We start from the raw sequence: 23,491 nt of genomic DNA on the forward strand, positions 1-23,491 counted from the left end.
TTATAAACATTTTCCTATTTTTCAAATATCTTCTATTGCAGATGACTTTAATAAGTTTATAATGTTCCATTTTACAGATATACTAGGTTTTGCTTAAATCAGTGCTTTGAAAACATTTAGTTTGCTTCTCATTATAATTAATAGTGTTGATAACATGCTTTCCTATAACTCTTTCTGCACAGCTTCATCCTTCCTTTGATTAAATGCCCAGAAGTGAAATTGCTGGGTCAAGTGTCCATGCATGTTGCTATAGAAAGTTTGTAAGGGTTTTCAATATGGTATTAGGAGAATGCCTTTTTTCCCAGGCCTACTTCCATACTGAGTACTAAATTTCCAAAAACTTTTTGTTAATATGATACTCAAAATTATAGAGAAGTGTTTCCTTTCATTTGATTATCAACAAAGTTGAAAGTTTTACAATAATAATTTTTCTCTTTATTAATTTGTATGTTATCTATTCATATTATTCGCCCCTTTTTTAAATTAACAGGTTCAATCTTTCGTTGGTTTGTGATAGCTATTTGTATATCAAGGATATTAACATTTATACCATATGTCAAAAAGGTTTTTTAGAATTTGTTATTTGCTTTTGCATTTTGTGTGGTGCATCCAATTTTAAAAGAAATAGAAATATTTCTACCTGATCCACAGTAGTGAATCATATCTAATGCTAGAAAATGTTCCCACCTTGCAAAAAAGTTATAGAAATAATGGGTTTTATGCTTGAGAAAATCATCCATGTAACTTATAACCATCTAAGATGAATATGTTTTACCACTTTCACTTTAGATTATTTTTCCCTTATTCTTCAACAATTTCTATATAACTGGAAGCCCTGTCTTGTTGATTATACTTGAAAGCAGTAAACGGTACAATAGAAATCCAATTTTCTGAATATAAAGGTTCTCTTGGTTGATCTATAATGTCAGTAGATTTCTCGTGTTAGACCCTTTACAAAACCTTAAATCTCGAGTTCAAAGTCCTCACTTACATCTTGACAATTGCTTTCAGACCCATCAACACAAGAATAAACACATTTCTTCTCTTTCAAGCTATAGAATCATATTCTCTTTATATCTGTTAACATACTTTTTCAAAAGAAAAGAACTTTGTTTCCAAAGAAACCTTTTTTTTATTTAATTCTATTGGGACAGTAAGAACAAAAAGACTTCCAATTTAATGGTATTTCTTAATTCCATGAGAATGAGGAAGAGAAATAGAGGAACTGACATGGGAATGGACAATATTAAAAAAAAAAAAGAAGAAGAAAGAAAATCTCTTGGGTGAAGTTAAGGGGCTTTTTTAGTGCATTGCGTGTGTGTTCAGTTCCTCAGTCATTTCCGAATCTTTGTGACCCCATGGACTGTAGCCCGCCAGGCTCCTCTGTCCGTGGGATTCTCCAGGCAAGAATACTGGAGTGGGTTGCTGTGCCCTCCTCCAAGCGATCTTCCTGACCCAGGGATCAAACCCATGTCTCCGACGTCTCCTGCATTGGCAGGCAGATTCTTTACCACTGGAAGCTTCATACCCTGGCTCTATTTCACAGCTCCTGCAGAAGTTTTAGAGCCATTACCTGGTCATTTAGGATGACTCACTGTTCCATTTTAGATGCCATTAAGAGTAACATTTCAGGCATTTTATTGTCAGTCATTGTCAATTCATTGACAGTTATCACAATCATGTTAATTCAGTTGGGGTTGCAATGAGATAAAATATCTTTTCCTAATAGCTATTACTATCCATGGTCAGAGAGATTACTAATTTATCCCCAAGTGATCAATTAATTATATATATATGGATAAACTTATATGTAATAAATGTAATAAAATATTTAGCTTAATGTGGCCACGAGTCCTTTTAAAGGAGCAGAGTGGGATAGAGGGATGAATAGAGAGAAAACGCAGAAACCTGGGATTTTAGGCATCTGATTCTATTTGATTAGTAAGACTAGATGAGACCTACGAATCTTTTAACTTGAGGAAAAGTGCTACAGCCTCACTCTCCTTTTATGTACAACTACACATACTCACATACCTCTTCCCACCATTCCTTGATGATCCCAAGAAAAACATATACGCAATGATAAAAACCATTTGGAAGACGGTTTCTTTGCGACATTGGGCTTTGTTCTTACATTGCTGACTAGAACTTTATCCCTGTGAGCTGGAGTGGACCTTATAAAAGAAGTCCTTTATCCAAGAGGAGGGAATCTAGCATGCCTTTCCCCTCTCCTTCACATAAGTAACATCTACTCATCCCTTAGGTCTTTACCTATGTGTAGAAGGTGTCCCTACTTTCTAGACTGGGCTGAATGCCCATTTTGATTTGCTGTTTAAATACCAGATCCTTCTTATGAAATCTCAGGATACTTGCAGTATTTGTCCAGTATCTTCTTATATACTGTGTCACCAGCTCAGAGGGGCTGAGGGCTCTGCGTTGTTTACTTCTATATCTCCAATTCCAAAAATAATGACTGGTACATAATGCATTCTCAATAAATATTTGATGAATGCAGATGAAGTAAACTAATATATATGTAAAGTACACTCAGTTTAATTACTGGTATACAGAGGTATCCAATACACGTTAATTACTAGTACCGTACCGAACCCTCGGCATGTTGAACGTCATTAGTAAGCTTACTGAAACAATGTCCACTGCCCATAACATTCAGAATGATGTGTCTGAGGGCTCCCAGTTCTCTTCTGTAAAATGAAGCTGGGTCAGTCGGTAGGGATCGATTACCTCTGGCTTCCTAAATAGACAAAGCAACTTTTCACTTGGTTAAGACCAGAAAAAAAGGACCCCCACTACTAACTACAGGACACTGTACCCGACCTCACTCTCCAACTTCCCATGGTTCTCGGAGGCTCCACTCCTGAGCATCTCATTACTACAGCTTTTAGGCTAAATTATAGCATTCTATTTTCGGTTGTTTTTCAAAAGATATGGTATGGCCTGCAGTGTGTCTAAGTGCTGTAATGATGAGCCATCATGCAATCAAATTCCATAGTTACATTTAACTTGGTTCTCTGAGTTAAAGGTCAAGCCATCCCTATTCACTGCATTTGTGTTTACTTTCAAACCCAACAAGAATGTAGTCTGAGCTGGACCCCAAGTTGTGAGGCTTCCCTGAGGTGGTTTCAGACCTCAACCCCCATTTTGTTGCTAGAGGGGATGAAGCTGACCATATTTTATTCTAAAAAACTTCCTAGAGATTTCATAGGGAATAACTGTGAAACCAGTATAAGTGATACCTTATATTCTTGGATTTTTTAATAGAGAATTTAATTTGGTTCCAACTTACCCTAAGAGTCACCTTTGTGCCTAACGAGTTTGTACCAGTACTTTATTTATTTTAGGAAATGGTGTGGGGGAGACTCTGAAGTTTTTGAGCAGGTGGCAAGATCATCGATTAAGCTCTGAGAAGGTTAATCCAGCAGCAGTGTGAAAAGACAGGTTGAGGGGATGGAGAAAGAAAGAAGGCAGCGGGGTTAGGAGGGTAGGGCAGTGCTCCAGTGGAGGAGTTCCCAGGGCCAGAAGAGATGGTGAGGATGGAGCCCCAGGACCAGATGAGTGAAGGGGAGGATGGGGGAGGACACAGATTCAAGGGCTACCTCAGAAAGAAAATAATAAGATGACTTTGTAACATGAAGAATGCAAAGGATGAGAAAGAGATCTTGACTCTGAGCAGCTAGGAACCTGGTTGTATCAACATGGGGTAAATAAGAAAAAGGTAAAATTTGAGGAGGAAGCTTATCTTTGGGACAGACTGGATCTGAAGGGATAGCAAGACACAGGCTCCTGGAAATGTGAGTTGAAGTTCAGGAACAGTGTGAGGACTGCCTCACAGGTGCGTTGACCATGGTGTCATTCTTTTGGATAGCCTAGTTCCTTTCCGGAGAAGGCAATGGCACCCCACTCCAGTACTCTTGCCTGGAAAATCCCTTGGACGGAGGAGCCTGGTAGGCTGCAGTCCGTGGGGTCACGAAGAGTCAGACACGACTGAGCGACTTCACTTTCACTTTTCACTTTCGTGCATTGGAGAAGGAAATGGCAACCCACTCCAGTGTTCTTGCCTGGAGAATCCCAGGGACGGGGGAGCCTGGTGGGCTGCCGTCTATGGGGTCGCACAGAGTCAGACACGACTGAAGCGACTCAGCAGCAGCAGCAGTTCCTTTCATCCCTCCATAAAGGGAACATACTTTTTAAGGTCATAGTCAGTCTTCTCTTTAGAAAGGAGAATATTACAAGTAAGAGCCTCTAATTTTGTGCTGAAGTAGTCTCAGGCATCACCGTTTACCATTCACCATCTTTGACCTTCTATAATGCGTGCTAAGTCACTTCAGACTGACTCTTTGCAACCCTATGGCCATAGCCCACCAGGCTCCTCTGTGGGATTCTCCAGGCAAGAATGCTGGAGTGAGTTTCCATTTCCTTCTCCAGGGGAATCTTCCCAAGTCAGAGATCAAGCCCATGTCGCTTGTGTCGCTTACATTGTTTACCACTAGCATCACCTGGGAAGCCCACCTTCTCTATTAAACGCTTTATATAGCTTTTCTATTTAAATCATGGAATTTTTAGCCATTTAAGAAAGTAAATAATAAGTTCTTAGAGTTAAGAAAACTGGGACCAAGAAAGTGGGAAGGAGTTAGTCAGGTTTACACAGCCAGTCATCAGCGGCCTGGTCCCTGGCCCTCTGCCCTCCCTACCGGAGCGGGTTTCCAGACTGTGCAAACGTGGGGGACTCCAGATCACTCACTGTCTCCTGTCCTGTCTCCGCAGTACAGCTTGTACTGCGCCTTCAGAACTGTTCTTTAAAAGCGTTTGTATTCCTTTGGTCTCTTAATTCCTCCTAAAGTTCTGATCATTAAAAAAAAATTGCTTTCTTGAGAATCTAAATATAGTCACTGTCCCCTCTACCGACAGCGTTCTCGATTTTTGTAACCAGTCTATAGTTTCTACTCATACACACCGTACCCAGTCCCTTCTTCCCTGCCAAGTTTTTTTTTTTTTTTTTTCACGACAGTAGTTTTAAGCATAGCATGGACTGCTAGCTGAAAGGGGTTGTTGTGTAAAAATTTATCTCCCGTCCACCTTCATGGGTCCTTTAACTCTGGTGATATGAACTGATCTTTTATCTTTCATGCTACCCAGCCATCACCAGCCTCTTCTGTGGAGGACAATGAGTTGCTTTCTTAGGACTGATGAGGAATCAGTGCAAGTTGGGAGAAGAGATATTAATAGTATGCAAATGAGATCCTGTCTTGCATTAAGAGCTATAAACATCTTTCCAAGCTGTAATCATCAAGGCTCATCCCGTTGGCGATCCCCAGTAGAGTACAGTCCAGTAGAGTACGGTGGCCTACAAAACTTCCCTAACACTGTAGAAATTAATGCTCTTCCTGGCTTGTTCCTTTTCCCACTGGATAGATGCCTTGAACCTCCGGAACCGACAGGTCATCTGCGTCACTCTTAAAGTCCTACAGCATCTGGTCGTGTCAGCTGAGATGGTGGGTGAAGCGCTGGTGCCCTACTACCGTCAACTCCTTCCCATCCTGAACATCTTTAAGAATAAGAATGGTGAGTTACCCCAGGAATCAAAATGTCTTTTAAGCACTGAAAAGGGGGAGTGCTTTGAAGTAGAGTTAATTAGCAACACATTTAAGATTTATTATTGCATATAAACCAAGATCCACTTAGAGATCTAAACAGCATAACCCCTACCCCCTCTCCTCCTACTCCCTAGGGAAATAGTCAAATTAACAATTTCATTTATTACTCTTCACACGTACAGCTTACTTACTCAGCACAGAAGCACTGAAGCGGTTCTGTAATCTTACAGTAATAAAATTGCAAAGTTTTTAACTGTCTTTTGAATATATTGTTAGGTTTTGAGTTTGTTCTTTCTCTTGACAGTAATTCTGCCTTTGGGTATTTCCTCTTAAAATTAAAGTTAGTTTTTATTAATTGAGTTAGGATGAATTTTAAAAGCAGTATTATTAAAATCTGGTACAGGTGGTTTGGAGAGTTTTAATACATGTTCTCCTATTTCCTAAAAAAAATCGAAAGACACATAATCTGTAGTTACGTAGCTGATGGTAAGTACTGATTTAAAAAATATATATGCTGATGCATTTATTTAAAAACAATATTATTCTGTACACTTTGGAAAGCACTGGTGCACTCAAGTGAATCTGCTTCAACCAAACAAAGGTGTGAGCAAGTTGTGCTGACCTCCTGGGAGGCAGTGAACGTACATCTGTTTATTGACAATGTGGTTTTCCTTTTGTACCTGTTGAAACGATGTGAATCTAATTTTCTTTCATGTTGCTAACTCTGAAGTCTCATACTTCTCATAGGCACAGCGTAAGTCAACATTTGAAGTTAATTTCTGACAGCCATGTAAATAAGTTAGTAATTTAGTGGAACAGTGCATGAAAAACTTTGCAACATAATCTGCTTATTGTATAGAAAGGAAAAAAAATCAAACCAGAAACTGCACATATGACAGCTTCCATCACAAACAAGTCCTTTGTTTGGAATCATTTTTCATATAATTCCTGAATTACTGTTAAAAGTTTCCTTAAATCAGTCACACTATTCAGGGAATCATGGGATCATCAGAGGCTCTAGCTATCTTTCAGTAGCAGGACCTACTTATATATTTAATATTAAGCATGTTTAGTAAAAACGACTTCAGCTAGGGTTGTGGGAGCTTAAGAATACTCATAAGGGGATGAATTGATACACATTGCAAAATATCTAAGAACTATAGAGTTAATGTGGACATTTAGATGAGATGGTTACTCTTTCAGGAAAGTAAAAGTTGGATGTTAGTAATTCAACCTTTTATGGTCTAAACTGAAAGTTTTAGTTACAGCATTTCTCCTTTGTGAAAAGTCCTTGCTTAAGTAGTCTGGATTCATAATTCATACTTTTATTGTCTAATAGCATCAAATAAGAGATAGCGATAAATCAGAAATGCTAGAGATAAAGACAGAGATGAAAGAATCAGGGAACGCCCACTCCCAGAAATCTCAGTTATAGTTAACACTTCTGAGTTGTGTGGTTCGCAAATGTTTCCTCAGTAACCCTCACAGAAGCCTGTGATATATGGACCATTACTGTTTCCAGTTTTTCACTGTAACTCTTCTCCTATGTAAGCGTTTCCTTCTGTACTTGGCGGTCGTGAAAGGTGAGCACCAGCGTCTTTTCCACCTTGCCGGAGTAGGAGTAGGGGCCGCCCCCACGTGGGTTAATGTCCTCCTGGTCCTTGGGTCTGGAGCTGAAATCTAAGCATCATTTGTGTCTTTGTATAAAAGAAGAAAAACAGTGATATTCAAAAGGTAATTAGAATCTCGCTCGTTCTTAAGAAACCCTGTCAAGAGTAAGTACAACTACCACTAAGACAGATAAATGTCTTGGGAGCCCTAGACCGTTAAAAACAATTGGCTCTCGTGTCTGCCTCGTTATATTGATACTATCAATACCTATTGAATTCTTTATCTTATAAATGTTCATATGCTTCACAAAAGAAGTGACTGGGTTTAGGAATATATCCCTATTTCGATTTTTATCAAAATGGAGATTTTATCGTTTATATCACGGCCTTAATTGGTCCTACACACAGCTGATTATTTGGAACGTTTCTAAATGCATGCACCAGGAATTTGACATTCAGCTATTTTTCTGGTTAATGTCTTTCTGACATTTGAGGGGGGAAAATATTAGCTTCAGCTTCATTTTCGACTTATCTTAGAAACCTGTCAGTACAATGCCAGAATGCAGTTTGCTGTATTTCCAGAGGGTCCTATAACCAAATGAGAGCATTCTAGCTCTAAAACGCAAAACTATTCTTCAGAGTGGCTGTTTCCACAGCTCCAATCCTGCCAGTAGAAGCTCATCACAGGATTCCCAATTACAATAGTATTTTCAGCATAAAAACAATTTAGCTTTGATAGCATTTTAATAAATCTTGCTTCACGATTATATTTTATTCATATCCGCAGAACCACATATACATTTTTATTTAAGCAGATGTCTTTAGTGACAGATATATTTACCTAAAAATGGATTAGAAATTTGCTGCATTAGGATTAGGAAAAAAATTTCATTCTTAATTTCAGTGTTTCTGAGAGCAATTTCATTTTCTGTTTCTTTTTTCACTACTTGCACATAATCAATGTCTTGATCAATTCATATTCAAAGATATATTTCTTTCCAGTTCTATAGCAAAATGTTTTTGAGGCTGAGACCCAATATAAATGACTGAAAGAAAGCGTGAAAGAGGGGCTATTCCTTCAAATAAAGTGACCTTGTCCTTCTGCTAGCGTTCTTTCAAAGCACAAGCTTTAGCACCATTCTACTGCCTGCTCTCTTTTTTTGCAATTTCTGTCCTGTTTTCATGTCAGCTGGACCTTGTCTGAAATGATCAGAGGGGCCGAGCAGTTTGCCAGTGCCCTATCGGGTCAGCAGTCTCCCCGAGGGACCAGGGGGAATAAGGCAGAATACGGAGGAGCAGGTGACGCTGTTAGCACCAGCCTGGGTCCCCGTCCCCACATCTACAGGCATGGAAATTTACCCCAGCCCCACAAGATCAGTCCTGCTCTAGGACACAGGGTAGCTGGAATTTCTGTTTATGAATATCACACTTTCAAGGGTTTGTAATTAGCCTGTGCTTAGAAAAAAATGCAACAGACAAGTGGGTGAACTGCAAAGTGGGATAAAGAGTAACATTTGAGAGCAGAAGAGATGTGACCTTAGGCAGATCACGTAGACTTCTCTGAACTTAAACTTCTTCATCTGCACACAATACTTATGATAACGTCTTTTCTGGGAGGTCAGCTTGACAAATTGAGATAATGGCCGCCCCTTCATGTGGGGCCTGGCCTTGACTGAGTATTAAACCAGAAAGTCATTATCATCTTACAACATTATGTATGTGCGTTCGGTCACTCAGTCGTTTCCGACTCTCTGCGACCCCATGGATGGTAGCCCGCCAGGCTCCTCTGTCCATGGGATTTTTCAGGCAAGAATACTGGAGTGGGTTGCCACTTCCTACCCTAGGGGATCCTCCCGACCCAAAGATCGAACCCACGTCTGTTTTGTCTCTTCTGTGGGCAGGCAGATTCATCAGTAGTGGCACCTGGGAAGCCCCAGACAGCATTATATACACATACAATGTTACACACATATATGATATTGTAAACCAATATAGTGATACTATATAAATCAGTATAACGCACAGGAGTAGGTGATTTAATGTATTATATCCCCTGATGGTAGCTCATCCCCTGGTCCTTCTGTGAGCCTGTGAGTGAGGCATGACCTCCCGGTTTGCCCGGCTCAGCAGCACCTTTATTTCAAAGGACTCATCCTGCCTCTGACTGCCAACACCAGGTGGGGGCCAAATAAATTAAGGACTCTGTGACTCACTCAGGGATGACTGGTTCTCTAATCTGTCCCTTCCTGGCTCACTCGAATATGTGACAGATGTTTGGGGTTAGGTCCTTATTTTTAAAAGAGAAGCCAAGTGTGACAAGTCAGGGGTGACTGGATCAGGGTCCTCTTTGGAAGATCCAAACTAGCATCTAAGCTTGAACGTGTTTTCTTTAATTCTGAGTAATGAATCGTGGACATCTAAGATAGGCTGTCTTTCCAGTGACTGCTGTGGACCGAAAGAAAGAGAAGAGCTTCTGTGACAGCAATCTCTTCTTTCCTTTGTTCTTTCACAAACATTATTAAAGGTTTCAGAAAATGAAGATGGTGGGAATGCTCAATTTATAGCTTTCAGAGATGAAGCTACAAAATTAATGATGCAGTGTATTGCATTTGAGAAACATGAGCCAATAAACGGCATTAAAACATTTACAGTTAAAATACGGGGCTCTGCCTGCAGAGTAGGGTTTTCCAACCACCCTGCTTTTCGGAGGCAGTCCTACTTGGGTACTTTTTTTTTTTCTAATTGCACCAGTAGTCCTGAAATAGCTTCTAATGGAAACAGTTCAGAGATTCCATGTATCAACAGCCCTAATAATACATTAATCTTATGTCACAGAATATGCAGAAGTACATGAAATAATGAGATAACATGCTCCCATGTGTGTGAACATCAAACAGTCTTAGATTTACCTATGCATACTTTGTAAAATGTATGTTGTAGCCTATAGAAGTCCATGAAAAGAGATTTAAACTTTTCAACTCAAATTCAGACACATTAAATAACACAGGAAATAAGAAAGCATTAAATTGAATTTTGGGGATTTTGAAAAGTTTGTACCAGATCTTTCACCCCGATATTTAACTAGTTTCTGAAAAATAGAAACAACTGTTTTCCACTAATAGTCTATTTAAACAGCTGCTAATGAGAACCTAAGAATTCCCAGTCAACCTGTTTCAGATACTCTTCATGTATTTCTGTGAGTTCTATGGGACCTATTTTTATGGTCCTTTAAAATGCTGATGAACTTTTGAGAGCTGATTGTTTACAAAAAAATTCTTTAGTTATTATGTCTTACGATTGACTTGCATAAAGTTTATTTCACAGAGCTTTTAATTTAATTCTGAATTAAGAGTTTCCCGCCCCCCACGGAATTCTATACTAATTTTAGCACGATTTAGAAATTTGCTTCATGTTTTCTTCAGCATCATTATGTTTATGAGACTCGAAAGCCTTTGAATGTCCTAAGTTTACAGAGCAAAGTATTATTAACAGAATACTACTCCACAGTTCCTGAGAGGTGGATTTGGAATGATTATGTATCTATCTAAACTCTCCTGACCTCTTCTTCCACTAAGACATAACTCGCTGGTCTGAAAAGAATCATAGGAGCCTAAGAGATGCCAGATCCACCTAACTGACCTATGCCCCTCTCCAAATTTACTAAACTACACTTTATCAGACTATTAGTTTCATGGCCAAACTGTGTTGAACTTTCTTTTTTCTATGCAGAGTGTCACCCACCGAGAAGAATCAGTTGCTTAATACCTGGCTGTGTGAAATGTATTCACTGACCTAGACTGTGTGACCATTACTTGTTTATCCAGTCCTATCCTAAATAACCCCACTACTTCATGAGATGTTGTTCTGTCACTGAGTCGTGTCCGCCTCTTTGCCACCCCATCGATTGCAGCACGCTGGGCTTCCCCGTCCATCACTGTCTCCTGGAGTTTGCTCAAATTCATGTCCATTGTGTCAATGATGCCATCCAGTCATCTCAACCTCCGTCACATCTTTCTCCTCCTGCCCTCAATCTTTCCCAGCATCAGGGTCTTTTCCAGTGATTCAGCTCTTTGCATCAGGTGGCCAAAGTATTGGAGCGTCAGCTTCAACATCAGTGCTTCCAGTGAATACTAAGTGTTGATTTCCTTTAGGATGGACTGGTTTGATCTCCTTGCTGTCTAAGGAACTCTCATGAGTCTTCTCCAGCACCACTTCATGAGCTAGCCTGTCTTATTTCCAAAGAGAAAATCACTCCCTATAGTGAGTGAAATATATGCCAGATATTACTATCTGGTTTATATCTTTCATCTGAACCACATAGGATAATGTCTAGTCCCTTTTCCAAGTGACAGGCCGGCAAACATTATGTAAAACTTTACTAGCACTTCAGTCTTCACTTCTCCAAGTTCAATGTCCTTTCTTCCAAGAATTCTTTACAAAAAGATCTTCCAGAGCCTTGACAATCTTATGGGCTGGAGATGGTGGAGACATGCATCTGTGAACACTGATGATTCTGCAATGATCCAGGAGAGCAGTCCCATGGGACAGAAGGTCCTGGGAGAAGAGGCTGCCATGCCTTCACTTGATGCCCCTATACGTGGTCAGTCTGTGAAATGGCCATCTTACCACTGTGAAATCTTACCATTATGCTGGGGGCAGGCACATACTTTCAACTGCCTCTGCCTGCCCTACCCTGTAGACCTCCATGGTTGCATCTGCCCAGAATAAACATTCTTCTCAGAGTTGTGTCTCTATATCTTCAAACACATGATCTGGTAGGATGATGACCCAGGGGATCAGAATCTGGTTCTGAAGGCTGTGTGGGCTGTGTAGGGCCACTGTAATAAATCACCACAAACTGAGCAGCTTAAATAACCAAAGAGTTCTGTGTCAGTTCTGGAGGCCGGGAGTCCACACCCAAGCAAGGTGTCAGCAGAGTCATGCTCTCCAGTTTTTCGGTTATTGTTCTTGTTCAGTTGCTTAGTCGTGTCTGACTCTTTGCAACACCATGGACTGTCGCACACCAGGCCTCCCCGTCCATCACCAACTCCCGGAGTTTGCTCAAACTCATGTTCATCGAGGCGGTGATGCCATCCAACCATCTCATCCTCTGTTGTCCCCTTCTCTTCCTGCCTTCCATCTTTCCCAATATCAGGGTCTTTTCCAGTGAAACAGGTCTTTGCATCAGGTGGCCAAATTATTGAAGCTTCAGCTTCAGCATCAGTCCTTCCAATGAATCCTCAGGATTGATTTCCTTTAGGATGGACTGGTTGGATCTCCTTGCAGTCCAAGGGACCCTCAGTCTGTTAGGAAGAATCTGTTCTCTGCCTCTCTCCTTGATTCTGGTGGGTCCAGCCATCTTTGGGGTTCCTTGGCTTGTAGAGGCATCTACAAGCTTGTAGAGGCTGCCTCCCTCTCCACATGACGTTTCCCCTGAGTGTCTGTCTCTGAGTCTCGTCTCCACTTCTTATAAAAATACCTGTCCTTGTCAGGGTTGGACTAGGGGCCCACCGTATTCCCATATGACCTCGTCTTCACTTTACTAATTACATCAGCAGTGACCTGATTTCCAGATAAGGCCAAGTTCAGAGGTTGCAGAAAGGGCTTGAATTTGGGAGGGAGGCTCTTCAACTTACACCAGGTAACTCTTTCCCAGCGTGTGTGAGGTACAGCCCCGCCCATGATGAGTAAAGCCGAGGTTTCGCATGCCTTCCATTCATTCTATCACATCGCCATCACTGAACCGGACCTAGCTGTTTAAAGCCTGATGAGAACTCCCTCTTTTAGTGGTGAGTCCAGGTTTGAAGCATGAGGCAAGTGCTCAGGGCTGGGGCACTGGGACGACCCAGAGGGATGGGATGGGGAGGGAGGTGGGAGCGGGGTTCAGGATGGGGAACATGTAAATCCATGGCTGATTCATATGTATGGCAAAAACCACTACAATATTGTAAAGTAATTAGCCTCCAGCTAATATAAATAAGTGGAGAAAAAAAAAACAATGAGGAAAAGCTCTCTTCCTTTTCCTTTCATCAGGAAGTGAGTGTTTAGTTAAGAAAGGAAAGAGATCTAGGCAAGTTTGGAGTAGAGGAGATGGCAGGAAATTGATTTTTTTTCCCCCCTCTTTGGTAATGCTGCAAACTGAGAGAGTCAGCAAATGCCTTCGCACTGGGTGCTGCCCGGGACGTCCCAGGCTCCCAAGGGCACTGCCAACACCCTCCTTGCAGAGGACCCCAGGCACCCACTCTGGGTGGCAGACTGCATCGCCTGCGCCTGCCCCTGCCCATCCAGCTGGGTGAGAGGGTCAGGCGCTCTGCCTGAATGGGGTTTGGGTGAATAAATAGGGACTCAGCTTGTGAACCAGGACAAGTGGGACAATATGTGGAAAAACAAGCGGTGGGGGAGTGCTTAAGAGTGAAGGCGCGGCTTCACTGGGGTGGAACCCTGGCTCAGGGCTTGTGAACCTGGGCTGGTTACAGAACTACTTTGTGCCTTAATCTCCTCAATTCGAAAAGCAAGTTGTTGGGAAGACGACAAACAGCTTAGTGACCTGCAGAGAACGGTAGGAGATGATTTCGTAGAAGTGTGGGCAGCATGACAATAATGAGGGCGGATGATGAAATGTGAGTGAAATTGCTTTACAGATTAGCGGGTGTTAATCTGTGGTCTATCGCCTATCTCACAAGATGGAGAAAATTATATTTAGGTAGTTTTGTGTTCCCTCAAAGAAAGTGAAATTAAATCTGTTAGAATTAATATGATACTTTCGTGAGGTGATTAGATGAAACATAAATATTCAAGAATCACTATTTTTTTTTAATATGCCAGCAGTCAAAAATGCAATACAAAATTTGTTTTCTAGATGCTAATAGTTCCTACTTGCAGAGATATTGTATCAGAGATAAACTTTTACTGTCCAGCTCTCCCTCCCCCAGAAGATAGTTCTAATTCTTCCTTTGGACCCCTCAGTTCACTTCAGAAGAAGGCAGAAGTATTTATGTAATCAAAGGGCTTGGCCTTGGTAAACCAGAGATCCATCAGGAGCTGCCTGCCCCGATGGAGCCTCTTTCCAAGACAGACACTGCTTTCAGTTTCTAAATAACTTTTATGTTTGTAGTTTCTCTGCGTGAATCTTAACAATGCTTAGTGTCCAGGTTTCATCCGGGGCATCCCAGGTTCACCTGCATTTGCTCCATCATTCTAGTTTTACCACTGCTCCCACCATGTAAGTTCACCTAAAGGAATCAGACTGTCAAAAGAACTCTGAACTGCAGACAAATTCAGTGCCCAGGCACATCTTGATAGTCCTGGATCTAAGGCAAGTTTGGTAGATCAAGAACAATTTGCACTTTTAGTTAATCATTAAAAAAAAATCAATTTCCATTCATCACTTCTAAACTGAAGTAGAGGATGAGATGGTTGGATGGCATCATGGACTCAGTGGACACCAGTTTGTGCAAACTCTGGGAGACGGTGATGCACAGGGAAGCCTGGTGTGCTGCAGTCCATGGGGTCGCCGAGACTCAGACACGACTGAGTGACTGAGTGACCTAAAAGGGCTGCAGGTTGTGTGGAAAGACTTGACATGGGGGCTGGAACTGAGGGGCCATCCCTGCCCCAGCGCCTGCTCACTCAAATGGGCCACGTGGCCCACACCCTGGTCCTTGACCGCGAGAGACCATCCTCAACCCAGGCCAAAGACTCTCAGGAAACAGCGGCCTCCCAGGAAACTTCCCCGATCCCGCTCTGACCTGGAGAGCAGAGTCCTCCTCTGGAGGTCTTCCTGACCTCTCTCTGGCTGGGTGGGTTCTATTTGCTGGCCTGCCCAGAGGCAGGGAGAGAGTGGGGACAACCGGCCACTTGTTAAGCTGCCAGCTAAGCCCTGTCTGCAGTGTGTTTCTTAGCCATCAGGCCCCCTCTGAGCACTCCACAAGACCTACAGCCCAAGTGATCTGATGCCACCTGGTTCCCAATCCTTAGACACCCACTGCTCACTGGCACCTTCGTGAGCAGGAGATTCCACCAGTTCAGCTAAGGCCTTTGAGATATGCCTGCGGATATCTGTGTAATATGCTTGAATGTATACAAAAGCTCACGATGGACCCCCAGTGATCAAGCATGCAAATACTAACCCAAAGAGGAAAAAAAAAGGAAAAAGTGTTCTTTTCTGTTTATGCAACAGAAAGTTTTACTTAATCTGACCAAGAAAGCATATAATGATTTCTAAAGCTTTAATTTTAGGAGGCTCCTATATTCGGCCGGATCATACTTTGTACTTTTTAAATCATCTAAAATATCACCTGTTCTGGATTTGCAGATAATTAAGGTCTCATTCTCATTTTCCTTTATATGAAAATCTTTCAGGAGCGCCAAAAAAAAAAGGCTTTTTAGGGGTCTCTATGTGGGCACTGCAGAGAAAAATAAGGATGTCACCAGTGTAATTGTTGCACTGAATATTCTTTATTCATGACATTATTAAAAGGCAAATTTAAAAGCGGGTTGGAGACAAAAAAATAAATAAGCTTCCTTCAGTGGGGGAGCCTTGCCCTGAGACTGCATAAAACTCAGCAGGGCCTTGTTATTCCACTCACTCAGAGGTTCCTTGGGCAGTTTGAGTCACACTCGAAATTCTAGTGCTTGGAGTCCCTTCTTTTAACAGAACTGATCAAAACAGGAAACTTCCTCTACCCTCAAGCATTCTCCCCTCTCCCAGCTGGGGTTTGCTCCGGACTGGAAGCTGGCAGTGGGGAAAGGCTTCGCCTCTGTTTCTCCGCCTCGTATGTCGCCCCCTCCCAAACCCCCGGAACCCTGGCTCCCCAGGTCTCACGGCACAGGGCTGTCAGGGCCGTGGGGTGGGGGGCGGGGGGCCGCGAGGACAGGGAGCCTCCTACTGACCGGCGCGCCCTGAGCCGGTCCCCCCACCCCGAGCGCGGTTCTCATGCCCCGCATTCACCTCCAGTTCTAGAGCTCTGGTCCCTCTGCCCTTCCGGAAGCCTGTCATCCAGGGCAGAAAAGACCCCATAGCATCACTCCCTCCATCTTGGAAAAGATGCTCACTTACCCCAGGGCCCGGGAAATTCCGGGAGCCCAGCCCCCCCATGGTCCTGCTTCTCGGGCTCGGGCTCCGTTCACTTCTCATCTTCATGTTGCCCACTGCTGGGGGCACCCAGGGCCCTTCCTTCCAGCGGGGTGGGGTTCCACGGAGCACAGCCACAGCCGCCTTCAAAGAAATCGCAGCCCTCTCGCCGCACGCGGCCTCTCTTTAACAGCCTCAACTGTCCAGTCGTGGACGGGTCCCCTGAAAGCCCTCGGTCCTGCCGCCGGCCAAGCGCTGGCCCCACGATGCCCAGCTCGGCTCCACGCCGCGCTGACTCCGGTTTACTCGAACCAAACACGAACCTGTAGGAGGAATTTTCCGCCTAGCAGGAAATAAGCTTTCCATTTTTATCGTCCTCCTTTAAAAAATCTATATTTTTCACATTGACAGCAAGGAGGAATGTGTATAGTCAGCATCAGCTTAACCATCAATGAAGGAGGAATTGAAAAATACAATAGACACATTTTCTTAGAAAAACTGCAAATATTATTGATATTGCTTTGCTTGCCTGCTTTCTGTATTATGCTCTCATATACATCTTGAATTAATGTTCCAAGTAATAAAGAAAAAAGTAATGATGGCAGTATTATTAGGAGTTCAGTTCTGTTTGGATCCTTCCAAGATCAGTTTACTTTTCTCCCCCCAAAACACAGTACTTTAATATCAGCTTTTTGTGAGCCTATTTATACCCATTTTGAGATGGCGGTGAACAAAAAAATGACGCCCCTTTCAGTGACTTTTAGATTTTGCAAAACTATTCCAGCTCTGCCTCTACTTCCCCCAGATGAATCCAATATTTTTTTCTTAAAATTTATTTCTCGAGCCTTGAAGTTATCTTTATCACAAACTAAAAAAAACTAATTAATGATACAATATTTAAATTTTAAAAGCAATAATATAATTGGGCCATACTAGCAAGATTATTGCACAGTAATTCTCCCACTATTTCAAGCTCTGTTTCTACCTCCAGCCTGGTTGAGTATTTATACACATAAAGGTTTTGAGGAGTTTGTAAGTTCTTCTAATGGAAATCATTGAATATCATCTATGTTTCTGTGTGAGGGTATTGCTTTCTTGTAAATATCATAAATAACCGTTTAACCAGGTGGCGAGATGTAGGTCTGTCTAGAAGATGTGTTATCCTTTCAAGTGAAGTCACTCAGTCGTGTCCAACTCTTTGCGATCTCGTGGACTGTATCCTACCAGGCTCCTCCGTCCATGGAATTTCCCAGGCAAGAGTACTGGAGTGGGTTGCCATTTCCTTCTCCAGGGGATCTTCCCCACCCAGGGATGGAACCCAGGTCTCCCACATTGCAGGCAGACGCTTTACCGTCTTTGCCACCAGGTAAGCCCAAATACTGGAGTGGGTAGCCTATCCCTTCTTCAGCAGCTCTTCCCAACACAGGAATCAAACCAGGGTCTCCTGCATTGCAGGCAGGTTTTTTTTTTTTTTTTTTTTAACCAACCAAGCTGTCAGGGAAGCCCTTTCAAAGTTTCTTATAAACTGTGAATATAGAATGATGATATTCAAGGGAAGCTGTGCAATGTTTATATTTTTGTGATGACCAACCAAAATTTTTTAAAATTTCTGTTAGGGTTTTAGGCAACAATGTAAAAAGGGGAAGGGTGTGATGACAAGCCTGTAAAAATCTGCTCACATGCTTCTTTTCTTACACACCTGCCGAGCTGTCCACTGCTTGCTCTGGTGCACCGGGCCTGCTTTCTCTTCCCCCAAGGCTGGTCTCAGTACCTCCAGGAAGACGAATGCAGCAGACTTAACACCAGGAGCCACCGAGAGCAGTGTGTTTTTTACCAGTTATTTGGAAGATGCCAAAGAGAGGACCCACAGTACATTATTCATCGATTCATTGAATAAGAAATCGAGTGTTTACCATGTGCCAGCACAGCAAATCCTCCTCTGTTGTTGCTGTTGTTCATTCCCTAAGTCGTGTCCATCTCTTTGTGGCCCCATGAGTTGCAGCACGCCAGGCTCCTCTGTCCTCTACTGTCTCCCAGAGTTTGCTCTAATTCATGTCCATTGAGTTGGTCATGCTCTCTAACCACCTCATCCTCTGCTGCCCCCCTCTCCTAGAAATCCTTGAAAGACTGAAAGTGTGCTGTCTTGCAGCCATTTCCCATTTACCAAATGCATCAGACACCTTTGCAGCCTTGCCCTGTGTCTGAATCAAGACACGCCTCTGCAGGAGACCTGAGTAGTGAAGGAGGTTTCCACCCTCAGAAGAAAGCAAACTGGAGCTCCCTTATGACCATACACCACACCCCAACCTCTTCTATACTCTTTGGTAATTGACCCTGAGGTCAGGGCACAAATGTGGGACAGGAAAATCCTAGATTTGATGGGAGACTTGTTGAGACTCTTCAGTGGAAAGAAGAGTGCTGCTTAGATTTAATGTATTTTCTGAGCAAATGAAACAGTGAGCTATATATAAGAAAGGTGCAAATTTACCACCATGACCATCATCTTCTTGTAGAAGAGTGGGGAAATCCGCCTCCTCAACCTGGTTCCACTTTTCCATTCCTGGGGAGATCCTTCACATATTGTGATTTGGTTTGTTTTGATTTCCAACTTTATTGAGATGTCATTGACACATAGTATAAGTTTAATTGCAAACCATAATGATTTGATAGATGTATGTATTCCGAAATAATTACCACATGAAGGTGAGTTAGCCCCCGTCACCTTACATCATTACAAATTTGTTTTCCTTGTGATGAGAACTTTTAAGATCTATGGTGGTGTTAGCAACTTTCAAATATGTAAGACAGTGTTGTCAACTGGAGTCACTAAATATTGTTAATCAGCTGTCTCTTAGAATTTCTAGGACCAAAGTTTGCTGAATCTTTGTTAAGTGCTCCTTTACACATATTTTCTGCTAAATCTTTGCCAAGAACTACTTTATAATATGTGTACTGTGTTTATAAACTCATCCAAAGAGCATCTGAGGCTATTAGACCTGAAACTATTAACCAAGTCGATTTGAGAGTCCATCCAAAGGCATAAGACATAGACCATGGGGGACAATGTGTCATCTAGAGCATTCTCCAATGTCAGAAATGCTTCATAGGTCTAGACTTATTCTAATCTAATTGGCCTAGAGAATCAAACAGGGATAAACTAGAAGCTCTAGGGTCTTTTTAAATGTCTGGATATAGTCACTAAAATACAAATTCCATGAAGACAAGAACTTTAATCTCTTTGTCATTGCCTCATCATCAGTTCCTGGGAGTTTTTAATTCAATAAATATTTACTAAATAGATGGATAAGTAGATAGATGGATAGGGTATTCATTTACTCTTGTGACCATAACAAACTGCCACAAATTTAACTGTATACACAATCAGTTCAGTTCAGATACTCAGTCATGTCCAACTCTTTGTGACCCCATGGACAGCATCATGCCAGGCTTCCCTGTCCATCACCAACTCCTGCAACTTGCTCAAATTCATGTCCACTGAGTCGGTGATACCATCCAACCATTTCAACCCATGTCGTCCCCTTCTCCTCCTGCCTTCAATGTTTCCCAGCATCAGGACCTTTACCAGTGAGTCCATTCTTCACGTCAGGTGGCCAAAGTATTGATGTTTCAGCTTCAGCATCCGTCCTTCTGATGAATATTCATGATTGATTTCCTTTAGGATGGACTGGTTGGATCTCCTTGCAGTCCAAGGGACTCTTAAGAGTCTTCTCCAACACCATAGTTGGAGAAGAACTTCTCTAGGCACCATAGTTTAAAAGCGTCAATTCTTCAGCACTCAGCTTTTTTTAATGGTCCAGCTCTCACATCCATTCATGACTACTGGGAAAACCATAGCTTTGACTAGATGGATCTTTGTCAGAAAAGTAATGTCTCTCCTTTTTAATATGCTGTCTAAGTTTATCATAGCTTTTCTTCCAAGGAGCAAGTGTCTTTCAATTTAATGGCTACAGTCACCATCTGCAGTGATTTTGGAGCCCAAGAAAAAAAAGTCTGTCACTGTTTCCATTGTTTCCCCATCTATTTGCCATGAAGTGATGGCACCAGATGCCATGATCTTAGTTTTTTTTTAATTTTGAGTTTTAAGCCAACTTTTTCACTCTGCTCATTCACTTTCATCAAGAGGCTCTTTAGTTCCTCTTTGCTTTCTGCCATGAGTGGTGTCATCTGCATATCTGAGGTTATTGATATTTCTCCCGGCAATCTTGATTCCAGCTTGTGCTTCACCCAGCCCGGCATTTTGCATGATGTACTCTGTGTATAAGTTAAATAAGCCAGGTGACGATATACAGCCTTGATGTACTCCTTTCCCAGTTTGGAACCAGTCGGTTGTTCCATGTCCAGTTCTAACTGTTGCTTCTTGACTGCATACAGCTTTCTCAGGAGGCAGGTAAGGTGATCTGGTATTCCCATCTCTATAAGAATTTTCCACAGTCTGTTGTGATCCACACAGTCAAAGGCTTTGGCATAGTCAATAAAGCAGAAATAGATGTTTTTCTGGAACTCTCTTGCTTTTTTTATGATCCAACGGGTGTTGGCAACTTGATCTCTGGTTCCTCTGCCTTTTCTAAATCCAGCTTTAACATCTGGAAGTTCTCGGTTCACAGACTGTTGAAACCTGGCTTGGAGAATTTTGAGCATTACTTTGCTAGTGTGTGAGAAGAGTGCAATTGTGCAGTAGTTTGAACTTTCTTTGGCATTGCCTTTCTTTGGGATTGGAATGAAAACTGACCTTCTCCAGTCCTGTGGCCACTGCTTAGTTTCCCAAATTTGCTGGCATATTGAGAGCAGCACTTTCACAGCATCATCTTTTAGGGTTTGAAATAGCTCAGCTGGAATTCCATCACCTCCACTAGCTTTGTTCATAGCGATGCTTCCTAAGGCCCACTTGACTTCACATTCCAGGATGTCTGGCTCTAGGTGAGTGATCATACCGTCGTGGCTATCTGGGTCATTAAGATTTTTTTTGTATAGTTCTTCTGTGTATTCTTGTTACCTCTTCTTAATATCTTCTGCTTCTGTTAAGTCCATACCATTTCTGTCCTTTATTGTGCCCATCTTTGCATGAAATGTTCCCTTGGTATCTCTAATTTTCTTGAAGAGGTCTCTAGTCTTTCCCATTCTATTGTTTTCCTTTATTTCTTTGCACTGATCACTGAGGAAGGCTTTCTTATCTCTCCTTGTTATTCTTTGGAACTCTGCATTCAGATGGATATATCTTTCCTTTTCTTCTTTGCCTTTAGCTTCTCTTCTTTTCTCAGCTACTTGCAAGGCCTCCTCAGATGACCATTTTTGCCTTTTTGCATTTCTTTTTCTTGGGGATGGTGTTGATTGCTGACTCCTGCACAGTGTCACGAACCTCCGTCCATAGTTTTTCAGGCACCCTGTCAATCAGATCTAATCCTTTGAATCTATTTGTCACTTCCACTGTATAATCATAAGGGATTTGATTTAGGTCATATCCAAATGGTTTAGTGGTTTTCCCTACTTTCTTCAATTTAAGTCTGAATTTGGCAATAAGGAGTTCATGATCTGAGCCACAGTCAACTCCAGGTCTTGTTTTTGCTGACTGTATAGAGCTTCTCCATCTTCATCTGCAAAGAATATAATCAATCTGATTTTGGTATTGACCATCCAGTAATGTCCATGTGTAGTCTTCTCTTGTGTTGTTGGAAGAGGGTGTTTGCTGTGACCAGTGCATTCTCTTGGCAAAACTCTGTCAGCCTTTGCCCTGCTTCATTCTGTGCTCCAAGGCCAAACTTGTCTGTTACTTCAGGTATCTCTTGACTTCCTACTTTTGCAATCCAGCCCCCTGTGATGAAAAAGGCGTCTTTTTTTTGGTGTTAGCTCTAGAAGGTCTAGAAGTGGCAAGAGGTCACTTGATATCAGGGACTTCCCTGATAGCTCAGTTGGTAAAGAATCTGCCTGCAATGTAGGAGACCCTGGTTCGATTCCTGGGTCAGGAAGATGCCTTGGAGAGGGGATAGGCTACCTATTCCAATATACTTGAGCTTCCCTTTTAATCCAGCTGGTAAAGAATCCACCTGCAATGTGGGAGACCTGGGTTTGATTTCTAGGTTGGGAAGATCCCCTGGAGAAGCGAAAGGCTACCCGTTCCATTATTCTGGCCTAGAGAATTCCATGGACTGTATAGTCCATGGGGTCGCAAAGAGTCAGACATGACTGAGCGACTTTCACTTTCTTTCTAGAAGGTCTTGTAGGTCATCATTGTGGTGATATTGAATGTTTTAAGGGTGTAGAGCCAATGGACATAAATAATATGATCAGAATCTAATAGGGCTGAAATCAAGGTGTCAGCCACCCTGCTTTCATTATAGAAGTTCTAGAGAAGGATCTACTTCCTGGTAAAAATCAGTTCAAGGTTGTTGTATGACTAAAATCCCCATGTCTTGGCTGGCTGACAACCCTGGGTAGCTGTCAACATCTAGAGGCTGCCCACCTGCCCTGGTTCATGACCCCTTTCATCTTCAAAACCAGAAAGCCTTTCTCACACTTCTGATCTCTCTGACCAGCCCTCTCACATCTCATCTGCCGCCTTCTGTTGCTTTTGAGGGCCCGTGCAGATAATCTTGGATAATCTTATTTTAAGGTCAAAGTCTGTCCTACAACAACAGTACTTAGACTAGAGTTTGGTTGACTAGCAAGAGGACAGAAATCATGGGGGACAGCTTTAGAACCATGTCTCTGGATTCAGTCACCCAAAAGCTGATGTCCAGGTGGCCATGACTGGAACCTTGAGGCATGTGTTCAAGAGGACACAGAATTGATCTTACTTCCTAAAGTTTTCACAAAGTCAGCACAGTTCTATCCTCCCACGATAAATTCAGAGAAGACTGTGGATGTGCAAAACTTGGAGAGGGTGGCAGGACACAGAGTTTAAAGGCCTTCGCGTTATCTCAGAGTTGAATCACATTATCTAATAGTTTGATGATTCATGTTTAAGTGGAGAGAAGAATCAAGAAGTTAAACCTGTCTTTCAAAAAATTAGCCAGTGACAGAAGGACAGCATCCCCAGCCAAACCTGATTAGCCTGTTAGACAGTGGTGTTCTCCGTCCTACTTATGCTGCTCGACACAGACAGTATATTTCATTTCCTGAGTAATGCCATCCACATAACTAAAATTCCCACAGGCCAGCAATAGAAAGGACAGGGA

The 23,491-nt window shown here is 42.2% G+C and overlaps 1 protein-coding gene across 2 annotated transcripts in view; it reads left to right on the top strand.

Moving 5' to 3' along the window:
* PACRG (parkin coregulated) overlaps positions 1-23,491 on the top strand; it is a 505,425-nt gene that overhangs the window by 272,292 nt on the left and 209,642 nt on the right. For both annotated transcript variants that reach the window (XM_043888529.1, XM_043888530.1), the window contains exon 4: positions 5,434-5,583. In XM_043888529.1, coding sequence (XP_043744464.1) covers positions 5,434-5,583 — 150 coding nt within the window. The remainder of the gene's footprint in view (positions 1-5,433; positions 5,584-23,491) is intronic.

This window comes from Cervus elaphus, chromosome 26, assembly GCF_910594005.1.
Source record: "Cervus elaphus chromosome 26, mCerEla1.1, whole genome shotgun sequence".
NCBI lineage: Eukaryota > Metazoa > Chordata > Mammalia > Artiodactyla > Cervidae > Cervus > Cervus elaphus.